A 12563-nucleotide genomic window follows, 5' to 3' on the forward strand; every position below is an offset into this window, starting at 1 on the left:
CTCTCAGTGCGGTTTTCTTTGCGCACACACCTAACCCGAAGCGTGCAGTCATGCACAATACACCTACAGCGCGCGAGTAGGCTACTGAATTGAGCTCTCTTTCGTGTCTGAATGGAGAAATACACAACAGTATGTCTAAATGTCCTTTTTGGAGAGTATTCATGTAAACTATGCTGGTTATGTCTTAAACTGTGAGTGTGTCGGATGTGCATCAGTGCAATTGTATCCGCATGTCATTGGACATGATCCGACGTCTTAAAGTGACAGTGGCAATAAACCTAATGCGGTCCGTGTCCTTAATTTTGATCAAGCAACAAAAGAAAAAGAGAAAAGCATTCACTGTTTGTTAATAGCTTTAATAAGGATTAATTATATTTAATTCATACAAATAAATATGTCTGCTTGAAAGAATAAAGAATGATGTGTAAGTAGTGAATATATCATTCATTGTAAAGAAGACTGTGTTGTACTTTAGGAAAAGTGGTTTTATTTCATTTTAAGATATTTTTTAAGTAACAGCAGTTAAATCTGTATCTGTATTGCATGTTCAAACTTAAAAATCATTCATATTAATAGGTTAATAGATGTTTTCTCCGGGAGTATATGGGTTTGGAAATTTTAGAGAAATTCTAAATTAACGCCTTACAATTGAACTAAACCCATTATATTTTAGTCGACTAAATCTACTGTAGATTTAGTCGACTAAAATGTTATTGTATTTCGTCGACTAAAACTAGACTAAAACTAAAACAATTCAGATGACTAAAATATGACTAAAACTAAATGGCATTTTAGTCAAAAGACTAAGACTAAAACTAAATCAAAATTTGCTGACAAAATTAACACTGGTATCTGCAGAAAATTATTCAATTCTTTTATTTTATTACAGGTTTTAGCAATTAACATTCTGGGACGTTTTCTTCTCAACAATGACAAAAACATCAGGTATGTTTTGTATTTTGCCAGTGACTTTTTACCAAAGTGTTATATTCCAAAAGTGCTGTTCTGTGATGAAGATATTGAGTGATCCATCGTCTGAGTGTTACATTGATGATCTCATTGTCTCTGACTACAGCTTTATTGTGGATTGAAAAAGCTAATTTCATGTGCTGTCCACACTAGACGCAATTGTCAATATGATAGGGCTTTGACATTATTACTCTCCCTGATCAGATATGTGGCATTGACATCTCTACTGAAGACTGTGCAGACTGACCACAATGCTGTGCAGAGACATCGAAGCACTATTGTGGACTGCTTGAAAGACCTTGATGTGTCCATTAAAAGGTCAATTATGTGCAGGCTGTATGGCTTTTATATCAGTTATGGCTTAAGAGGATGAGTCCTGCTGCTTACACTTGTCCTTCCACAGGCGTGCAATGGAGCTGAGCTTTGCCCTGGTCAACGGCAACAACATTCGGGGCATGATGAAAGAACTTCTGTATTTCCTGGACTCCTGTGACCCTGATTTCAAAGCAGACTGCGCATCAGGGATCTTTCTGGCTGCTGAGAAGTAAGGCTGTTTATTGTGAAAACGTAAATCGTGTTAAGCACAAATCATTTGAGAGGAAGTGCCAACGTTTCCCATATTGAGAGAATGGATTCGCAGCAGTCGTGTTGCACGTCCTTGTAGCCCTTTTAAAAGTCTGAAGACTGTTGTTAGAGGTTTTTAAATATTATAAAAGCTTAGTTAAGTGGATCCGATCATATTCAATAACCAAGCCCTTGAAATGCAAAGAGGTTTTCTAGAGTTGTTCGAGTGACTCATGACTGTGTGATGATAAAATGAGTGATCCATCGGCAGAAGTTGACTCTGTTGACACCTTTTATCTGACAGTACTAAAAGGAGTTTGGTTAAGAGTGTTTAAAGGGTTTTACTTATGCTTTTTGCTTTTGTGACTTGATTTAATATTTTAGACTGTGAGCTTTAGTCTACTGGCTTGCAGAAATAACTAACACTTGTTTGTTGCAGGTATGCGCCCTCCAAAAGATGGCACATAGACACTATTATGAGGGTTTTGACAACGGTAAATATCTCTTATTTTTGTACTCTATATTCTGCTTGAATTTGATCACATTCATGAATATTTCAATATTTACCACTTGATGTAAATTTAAAGTTGCGATGCAAAAGAAATATCGATAGGCCTTTTTTCCTTTATTGTGATTAGAGGTCGATTTTACCGATACTGTTTTGCTGTCGGTGTTTTAAATGCGCATCTGAAGTGTCAGCGCTCTCCGTGAAACGTAAACAACTCAGCCAGTGATAGTTTGTTACTTGGCCTCTCGCTCTGTATAATGCCAGCAGTCTCTTCTCAGCGCTCTGATGCTGTGTAATGAAAGCGCACCACCTCAGCCGCTCCAGCAACGGACAAAACCCTGAAAAACTATCGGTGTGGATTTTTGCCGATAACGATAGTTCCACCAATCAACTATCGGTACCGATGAATAGGTCGACCTCTAATTGTGATGGACATCCAAGCAAAATAGATTATAAAAAAAAGAAAAACTGCTGAATGGGGACTTTGTTGATTGGATTTTGATATGTGGGTACGGTTGGGGTTTAAGAAGACTAAATGATTGGAGAAGTCTTGCATACATCACCAGAAAGAAGTCTGTCCCAATGACAGTAAGATGACATTTTTACAAAAAAATTATGGTAAAAAAAAAAAAAACATGAACAGAGGAATCATTCAAATAACATCTATAACACGCATTTAGAAAATAGGGTGAATTTATTGCTGACTTTAAAGTATGCTGTTGAATAGACAGCATACTTTAAATTTTTTAACAGTGCTGCTGATGATATTGACTGTAGACTGTAAAGAATAATATTGTTATCGCAGACAATAGATTTTCTTAATCTTAGCCTTTGTAATGTGTTTTTGACTTGTGTGTGTGTGTCATGTGATACCCTTGTTCCACCAAAATGATTTTGATACTCCTGCTGAAGCCAGTGCTTGGCCGGGGAATCTGCAGACCTCTTTCAGAATCAGTTTTACTTGAGAAAAATTATGACATAACCAGCCTACAAGTAAACACACAATATCTTAAGAGTTTTGAGGACATTTTAACATCCACTATAATTTAATTCGGTCTAGTTTTGCAGCAGTCTTTCCTGATTGAGTTGCAGTTATTTGTTACAGAAATGATCCTGCCCTCTGGCCTGAAAGTTATCAGTTCTTGGTTCAAAACCAGGGCCATTTGTTCAGGTCCAGAGCCACATTTTCTGAAGTGGGAATGTATGAAACAGCCCCTTTTTGGTGGCAAAGTGAATTAACACCCTTGTTGTGTCTGCTTTTATAGGCAGGGAGTTATGTCCGGGATGACTCTGTGCCCAACCTCATTCAGCTCATTACAAATAGTGTAGAGATGCATGCCTACACTGTACAGAGACTCTACAAAGCCCTCCTGGATGACATCTCTCAGGTTAGAATCATCTTAACACTGTTTTCCTCATTTGACTTTTAATTGGTCATTTCAAAGTGAATATAATGACCGAGAACTATTAAAAAAAGATTATGCAACTTGTGTGCCTAAATTCTTCTGAAGTCATACAGTAGCTTTGAATGAACAACAGAGTGAAATGTAAACCATTTTTAAGCTTGAAAGCATTAGGCCCCATTTAGACTTTGAGCCTCATTCACTATGGACCATTTTGTGTTTGTACGCATAGGAGAACTTCTTTGTTGTTTTTTTTTGCCTAATTCACAACATGTAGTCATTTTCATAAAACATGGCCAAACCATCTTAATATAAGAGCTTTCTGCACAGCAAAAATATGATGCTCTCTAAAGACGCACTCTCACCTGAGAGCACTTGCAGCAATGCCTTGATCTTCAATGCCATCCTCCAAACTAGTTCAAACACAATAAACACCTTTTATTCAGACTTGGTTTACAGAACTCTAATTAGCCAGCTGTACATATGTGGATCTGTGGTGTTGCTTCTGTGAAATGCACATACAGAAAAAAAGTTTAGACAGAATTTAAGTCATGTGGGTTTGGAATGACAATTGTATAATTAAATGATAACAGAATTATGTCTGTGTGAACTAACTAAAACTTTTCTTCCTATAGCAACCTCTAGTACAGGTGGCATCCTGGTGCATAGGAGAATATGGAGACCTTTTGGTCTCAGGCCAGTGTGAGGAAGAGGAACCTATTCAGGTAAATGCCTCCATGGGCACTTCAAACTACACATGCACAGTTATTTTAATGGCAGGACAATTGTATCATTCTGATTTAATCTGAAAGGTTTCTGAAGATGAGGTCCTGGATGTTTTAGAAGGTCTCCTCGTTTCTAACTTGTCCACCCCTGTAACGAGAGGTTATTCCCTGACTGCTATCATGAAGCTATCCACCCGTTTCAGCAGTGTGAAGTAAGCATACTTGTTCTGACTCACTTTTGATACAGGGATATATTTTCTTGAAATGAGTTTGTGTCCCCAAACGGATGAGGCAATGATCTTCCATTTATTTTCATTTTGCCCTACAGTCGAATCAAAAAAGTGGTGTCAATATATGGCAGCAGCATAGACGTGGAGCTGCAGCAGAGAGCTGTGGAATATAATGCACTTTTCAAGAAATATGATCACATGAGGTAAAAGATCACCTACAGTTCCAGACTCATGTTTGTCTCAATTCCAACAGACGGTCACTTTTTATATTTGATGGTTCACCCCTATCTTTTGTTTGTCCTCACCCTATTTCTTTATCTTTCCCATGAAGACCTGCATTACTAGAGCGAATGCCTATCATGGAGAAAACAGCCACTAACGGCCCAGCAGAGATTGTGCAGACCAATGGGGAAACAGAATCAACCATACTGGACACAAAACACCTGCCCAGCATCACTCAACCAGCCAGTCAGGTGAGTTTTCTAGAGCAAGGTTTTTCAATCCAACCCAATGCACATTTTAGGCATCTCAATAATCTGACAGCGTACTCAGCCTCTGAATCTGTGTACTTCCTTCATACACAAGCAAAAACAATGTCAAATGAGTTGATACTGTACCATTATACATGACACACAATTTATTGGCTATTTCACTATGCCATGGGAGATGAGGGGTTGTCAGATTAGAAAAAAAAAAAAAAAATTGTAGAGAGCTGTGTGCGGGGAAGCTCAAATGTAAGTATTGTAGGCACCAAGAACGCCGTTCCCCAGAACAATAGCTGAGTAAGTTATTTTTGTTGTGGTTAGTATGTTATGGGTCAAAGAATGGGGTCAAAAGGCTGACAACATGGTGAATGTAATGTGTCTGGGAAAGAATATAAACTAAAAAACATACACTATATGGACAAAAGTAATGGGATACCTCTTAATTCTTGAATTCAGGGGTTTCAATCAAACCCATTGCCACAGGTGTATAACATTAAGCACCTAGCCCTTTGCAATAAGTCAGTTTGTAAAATTGTACAGACTCCAAATTAATGTCTTTGTATTTAGAATGCAATGTCATTAAAGTCCCTGTTGGTGTAATGGTCAGGTGTCCCAATACTTTTGTCCATATAATTTACATCATCTACGGGTAATAAGTACATTCTTCATTTAATTAATTTCTTATGCTTCTGTTTGGCAATTCAAACAGTGGCAGTTTAGTTCACTGAGTGCTCCAGTAACGATATGATGAGTTGAATCAGGTGTGCTAGATAAGAGAGATATCCAAAATGTGTTGCGCGGTGGAGCCATTAGCAAGGGGTTGGGACCCGCTATACTAGAATAATGAAAAAATTTCTCCTGTATGGTTGAGCAGATAAAGAGGGATATTTAGCCATTGTGAAATATTTAAGCTAATGGTCTGTTTCCTGTTTTTCAGGCAAATGATTTATTAGATCTACTTGGAGGTAATGATGTGGTCCCTGTTATCCAAACAACTGTTCCCACGAAGCCTGCATCAGCTGGAGGAGAACTGCTGGATCTGCTGGGCGACCTTTCTCTGACAGGTACACTTCTGCTGTTCTGTACCAAATTCACATCCTGCCATTCCTGTCTCTCCATGTTTAGAGCACTGAGTTTACAGTGTTGTCATTTAGTCCTTAAAGTAGTAGTTAACCCAAAAATAAAAATTTCTTATTTATAGGGCTCTATTCTCATTTTGATGAAATGATATCAATTCTTAAATTCCAAGCATTGATCTTTTAGTCTATGCTGTTTTCTGTTGATGTGTGAACAAAACTTTACTAAACTTTATTTGTAGCGTGCCTCCCATCCAATAAAGCACAATAAGCTTTGTTACTTTTTATGTAAAACAAATTCTCAGCTTACAAATTCTGTCATTTATAGTATGAAATTCAAACAATAATGTGAACCGATCATCTCTTCCTCTCTACTACTAGTTATAGCATGAAATAAACATGAATGAACATCAGAAGGTGTGTTGAAAGATACAGTGAAACATCGAAATGTATCATGTCTCAATCCGTGTTTCACCTGCAGAAAAACTCCAGCGAGGAGTAGGGGTGGAACGGTACACAGAAGTCACGGTTCGGTTCATACATCACGGTTTGATACGATTTCGGTACAATGGAGGGAAAAGCAAAACAAAAATGCAGAAGGCATTGTATTTTTTAAATAAGTTTTATTAATAAAGGCATAGAAACAGTTTATTTGTAGTGCACTGACAATAGTTTTATATAATTAGTTTATTAATTAAATTAATAAAAAGACAAAGACCTTGCGATATTTTTGGTAATTGTACCTGAATTAATTTTAAATTATTTTGCTATATTTCAGTATTTAAATTTTAATTAACATTATTAATTGACAATGTAACATTATTCTCATCTGAATTATAAATAATTGATTTCTGTATAAAATAATACTACCATTAAAAACACATTCGATTTTCTTTTTTTAATCAATGTAGAATGTGTAAGATTAGTGCTCCGAGGACAAGAAATGAAAACCAATGCAATATGACGAATGTCCAAAAGATGGGACCCACAGACTGTTTTGAAATGGAGTTGGAGAAATATGTTTTGCTTTTAAAACAGTGTGTGTGTGATTTTAGTTGGGTGACAGTTCTAGGTTACAGTTTGACAAGAGTTTACAGTGTGACAAAAGTACAATGTTGTGTTTTATTGCGAGTGTACACAAATATAAGTTTTAATGATCTGTATGAACAAAATGACGGAGTATGTTTTTTGTTTCCACTGTTCTATCACGCCCGCGCGCGCGCGCACACACACACACACACTCCATGCAATATTGACATCGCAGCCTTATGCGGTCACACCAAATGCGAATAGAGCGTCTATCGCGTCTAGTTCGACGCTAGTCCAAAGCGAATAGGACGCGCGTATAAAGCCAACGTTTGAAGTGAACGCGCGTTCAGAGCTAAGCCGATGGTACAGATTATGTGTCCCTAAAGAACCCGCGTATCTAACAGTAGTTCCGCATTACATTAATTAATTTGCACGCGAGTTTTATTTATTTTTATACCATGTATTCTCCGTGTAAATTCGTGCACCGAACTGTGACGCCCGTACCGTTTCGGTTCAATACGAATACATGTACCGTTCCACCCCTAGCGAGGAGTGTTTTGCTAAATATTTGCACTGTATTTTTTGCAGCCACTGGTTAAATGTTTATATTTCAAAAAAAGTAATTAGAGTAGAATCTATTTTAGCATTAAATTAGTATAAACCTATTAGAATTTTTTTTGCTATTTAAATGTTTATACAAATCAGTTGTTAATTTTAACCTTTAATATTATTATATACCAACTGTCAGGGTTCTCTGTGAAGTTTTATTTGAGATTTTACAAAACAAAATTGTACTGTATCTGCCCTAGTAATTTACTCATCCTCAATTTGGTCCAAACCCGAATGACTTTCCTTCACCAGTAATTTTTATTTTTGGGTGAAACCCTTCTCACTCCTTAGGTGGTCCAACCCCCACCCCTGCTCCCTCTGTTCCCATGTCCCAGCCCCCTTTCCTTTTGGATGGTCTCTCTTCGCAGCCCCTTTTCAATGACATTGCAGCGGGTGAGCTTACATTAAATTTCATCATAATGATTAATGCAAAATAGGGCAATGCAATTATCATATCCGTTTCTCTCTTGCAGGCATTCCGCCAATGACAGCGTACAACAAAAATGGTCTGAAAATTGAGTTCACATTCGAGAGGGCCAACCCCAATCCCAATATTGCAGTTATCACCATCCACGCCACCAACTCCACCGAGGCTGACATGACAGACTTTGTGTTCCAGGCTGCAGTACCAAAGGTTTGTTAGTTTTTTCCCTTCTAGTTGTATTGTTTATAGAGAACCCTATTTGGGTAATCCAGCTAATTATTCAAAAACCTAAAAATAGCGAACATGCTATGCAACACAGGCAACCACTAACAGCTTCCGCATCAGATAGCTCACAAGTATCCGCTTTGATTCAACAGCATTTCTTGGTTCTGTGAAACATGGCAAAAAACAATGTTACTCACAGATAGAGCAGAAACAAAGGAACCTCGTCGTCCGTTTCAGGCCATCCTGCATCTCTCTTGTCTGATTGTAACCCTTCCAAATATAGTCCTCTGACCTTTTCCTCTTTGGTAATGTTTTAGCCATCTCTTTCTACAAATGTCCCACTCACTCACACACTCCCTTTCCCCATTATGAGAGTTATACGCCCTCTACTGTCGATCCACTTAGTTTTTTTTCTCCTATTTATACAGCCAGGACTTTTTTTTTTTTTTGCACACAAAACAAACATCTAGCAAATATTCACAAAATACTTTTAGGTGTTGATTTAAACTTTCAACAGCATTTCTCAGAAATTGCTTACTGCACCTTTAAATATCTTAAATGGAATAAGAAAAGTCTTAATTCACTTAATTTCCCACCCTGCACTATCAGTGCTGCTAACCCCACTTCTAAAATAAAAGTGTGAACTTTCCTGGGGTTAAAAGGAGGGCTTTGAATGACACCGGATTAAGCGCAGTGTGAAAAGCCCTGTTGAGATTGTATGGGTTATGGTTATACGTAGGGCCATCCCAAGCATGGGGACGAAAAAAAAAAAAGTCTTAAATTTGATTTTAAAACTCTGCATATGCCCTGCAGTCAGGTTAATGCTTGAAAGTGATGCATTCAGTCAAAATTTGACCAAATTCCTTTTAATGTTGGAATATAGTTGTGCAAGTATATATGTCATTTGGAAATTTTTGCTTCAGCCAAATACTTAAACGTTTGTTTGTGTTTTTAGACATTCCAGCTGCAGCTTCTGTCCCCCAGCAGTAATGTAGTTCCTGCAGTCAACCAGGGAAGCGTCACGCAGGTCATCAGGGTTCTCAACCCACAAAAGGTAAAACATTGCTCTTCAGAGATCTTCAGAGATCAGTCATTTGTCCTGAAACAGCTTCAGAAGTCTGATCAGCGTTGGAGCGGAGTAAAGTTGAATAATTTTACCCTGAAGGTGAAAGTTTGCTTTAAAAAGCCTGTGGCAGCCATTATTTATCTTGGTTTAAGAATAGGAGGAAATGTCACATCTCAGTGACTTTGATGGTTTATGTTTAAGGTGGCGTCTCGCTAGCTGATTCAAATCAGGTCAAGGGCGTCACGCCTACCAATTGTTTTTCTGAAATCTCACCCTTGATTAGTCATTTTTCTCAGATTCCCTGTCATGAATTGGCTATATTAGATTATGAGTTCTGTACAAACAATCAAAATTGAATTAGAATTCATGGAGTGACTTTACCCTGTGAATGTGTAATTGTCCCTTGTAGGCTGTCATAAGTCTAAGAGCACCCTAGAAAAACACCGCAACACTACCACCACAACAGCACATGTGGTTTTGCATTTACAGAGAAAAGGTTTCGATTAATGTTAACAGCCTCCCTCTGTCCAGCAACAATGTAAATGAAGGTTAATACTGAAAAATCAGCCAGTGAGACGTTGGTTTTTAGATATTGAAATCAAATGTGTGAGAACAATCTGATTAGGCTAGTTGTGCTGAAGTCAATGTTTTTCACAGGGCTGCTCGATTTATCGGGATAAAACCGAGATCACGCAGTTATCAAATTGCAAAGACTGTAAATGAAGAAATATTAGTACTGTAAAATAGTTATGTTTTTAATGACATATTTCTTATTTTAATAGTTTTTTATTTAGTAATAATTTTTAAAATTATTATTATGCTATTATTATATAGTCATATATAATACAAACAAGCAGAGCAAACCTGAAGGTCTCAATTTTTATTGTAGAGATAAAAATCCCCCCCCCCCCCCCCCCGAAAAAAATCATCGACTGATATTTACATGTTAAAGAATTGCACATATCTGCTTCCGCATGTGCCTGACTTCCTCTTTTGTTTTAGCAACAGTTGCGAATGCGGATCAAGCTGACATACACTCACAAAGGCTCTCCTGTACAAGACCTGGCCGAGGTCAACAATTTCCCCCCTCAGTCCTGGCAGTGATTTGCTACCCTTCTCAATCTTAAAGACCCCCAGCAAGGGAACTATGGGAAAGATGTCCCCTCCCCATTCCCAAATGATCCCCCGTGACATCACCACAGATCGCTGCCCTGGGGTTGCATGGGAAGCAGTGGAATCTTCCTGACACAGTCAAGAGTTGATGGTATGAAGACTAATGATGATGACGATTACAGCGACAATGATGAAGAAAAATCACAAATATCTGAATGCATATCTTTTCACCTGTTTTTTTTGCCCGTCTGTCCTTTCTCTCTGCTTCGGGATTAGTGCAAAATGTCCATACTCATACTTGCACTTAACGTTGTGCACTCTCACTTATCCTCTCACTATAGTGCACTCCTCCCACACTCCGGCTCACCCTGCCGCCCAGGGGCCCGTACACGGGGGAAAAAAGTCACTCGTGGCCACTATACAAAGGAGCTGTTTGTTTGATTTGTCTGTTTTGTTTGAATTTTCCATGTTTTTAATCTTGTTAATGGGTTTGGTTTATTTTAAGGAGAAAAAAAACAAAAAACATACTGAATAAATTGCAAAGTCTGAACATTTGCACCTTAAGCATTTCAGAATCAAGAGGAAAATGGGTTGTGATGGCGCCTTAAATTATCGTTCATTGTACATGGCATTTCTTAATTTTCGTGTAAGGTTGATCTAATGTCCTATAATAAAGTATACCCGATGAATGCTCCGGATACAAGCTATGTTGTGGCTACAACGTTCGGCACATTGTCTGCCAGCTGTAATGTACACACTAACAGATCTGTCCAGAAGTGCTTAACCTTCATCACGTGAATCATCATGAATAGGCAAGTTCAAATAACTTTTTTTTTTTTAAGCAGGACAGTTTTTTGTCTTTGACAATGAAACTGGAGCGTTTCCATTCGAGGTAAACTTGAGTTTTGTTGAGTGGATGAGAAGATGGGGAGTTTGAGTGTTGCTTGTTACTGTCTGTATGCATTACATCACCCAGTAGTTTTGTATCATCGAAGCTGGACTCATTTCCCCAAAACCCTTAATTTGGCATATAGTTAGTTTGTTTGCCTCTACTCATCACAGATGGTGTGTTCTTGTATTGTTTTTTTTTAAATATCGAAATGCATTTATATAGATTGAAAATAGCCTACACTAAAGAAGTTTGATTTTAGCACAATCCTTAAAGATTGGATCCTATTAAAAATGTAGTTGGCCAGCATGATCTTAAAATTCAAATTAAATTAACACAAATAGAGGCCCATAAGAAGGTTATGGTCAGCATAGATGCTGTAAATATAGACTATGAATATAAGGCCTTCCTGAATGTAGTTATATGCACTGAATGGACTTTTTGTTTGTTTTCTTTTGTTGTTTTGACTTTCTGCAGTGATTTGAAGTACAGATTTATTGCCTGATTTGAAGCAATGTGCCTTTGTCATAAACGGTTAAAAGAAAACCCTCAGATGTCTGCGAGATGAGCGGTTATCGTTACAGGAAGAGCAAGAACGTGATGTTTGAAGAGTAGAGGACTTTTTTGTTTTGCTGTCATTTCATTCGAGTTCTCATTCAGAGGGCGTCTTAACTCAAATATCAAGTGCGTACTGTCCATGTGTGTTAGTTCGTGTGCAGGCTGTCTCTTCTTGCAGCTTCCAAAGGCAGTTCGCAACATTAACCTGAATATACCTCACATTGTCTTCTTTTTTTTTTTGTCTGTCAACTTGAAAGAGTACTTAGTGCTTCAAGTCGTTGAAATGCTCGGTGGAAACCCTTCGCGTCCGCACCCTCATGTCATCTCTCGCTGCGCTTCATTTTTTATCTTCATCACTTTGCGTAATTACATTCGCCAAGTCTGGTGACCAAATCAAGGTGTTCTTTTGGGCTTGGGAAATATATTTTAGCTATGTTATGTATATGGAGAAAAACGACATGATTCTATTAGCTGCTTTGTCTGTCTTTTGTTGCGATTCTTTCGATTTCCTGGCTTTTTCTGTACATACAGTACTGAGGGCTTTTAAGATGTATCGGCTTGTTCTTTTCATCCCTTTTTAAGATCCCATTTTCTAAGACTTCCTTTCAGTACTGCACAGTGTATAATGTTTGAAGCTCTCCTTCAGAAAATAGTCTAATTTAACAACTTACCTGTTTGTTTGATTGATTG

At 37.9% G+C, this 12563-nt stretch overlaps 1 protein-coding gene across 3 annotated transcripts in view; it reads left to right on the forward strand.

Annotated features, from left to right (window-relative positions):
- The window catches only part of ap1g1 (adaptor related protein complex 1 subunit gamma 1), a 34692-nt gene extending 23577 nt beyond the window's left edge, over positions 1–11115 (forward strand). For 2 of the 3 annotated variants that reach the window (XM_056240323.1, XM_056240324.1), the window contains exons 10-23: positions 890–945; positions 1174–1287; positions 1373–1513; positions 1973–2027; positions 3307–3429; positions 4080–4169; positions 4257–4381; positions 4498–4602; positions 4731–4872; positions 5822–5948; positions 7890–7991; positions 8072–8232; positions 9203–9301; positions 10316–11115. In XM_056240323.1, coding sequence (XP_056096298.1) covers positions 890–945; positions 1174–1287; positions 1373–1513; positions 1973–2027; positions 3307–3429; positions 4080–4169; positions 4257–4381; positions 4498–4602; positions 4731–4872; positions 5822–5948; positions 7890–7991; positions 8072–8232; positions 9203–9301; positions 10316–10417 — 1542 coding nt within the window. In that variant the 3' untranslated portion in view covers positions 10418–11115. The remainder of the gene's footprint in view (positions 1–889; positions 946–1173; positions 1288–1372; positions 1514–1972; positions 2028–3306; positions 3430–4079; positions 4170–4256; positions 4382–4497; positions 4603–4730; positions 4873–5821; positions 5949–7889; positions 7992–8071; positions 8233–9202; positions 9302–10315) is intronic. The other variant, XM_056240325.1, reaches the window with a different exon arrangement.
- Positions 11116–12563: the final 1448 nt, after the last annotated feature.

This window comes from Rhinichthys klamathensis, unplaced genomic scaffold, assembly GCF_029890125.1.
Source record: "Rhinichthys klamathensis goyatoka isolate OS25496 unplaced genomic scaffold, OSU_Roscu_1.1 h1tg000593l_1, whole genome shotgun sequence".
NCBI lineage: Eukaryota > Metazoa > Chordata > Actinopteri > Cypriniformes > Leuciscidae > Rhinichthys > Rhinichthys klamathensis.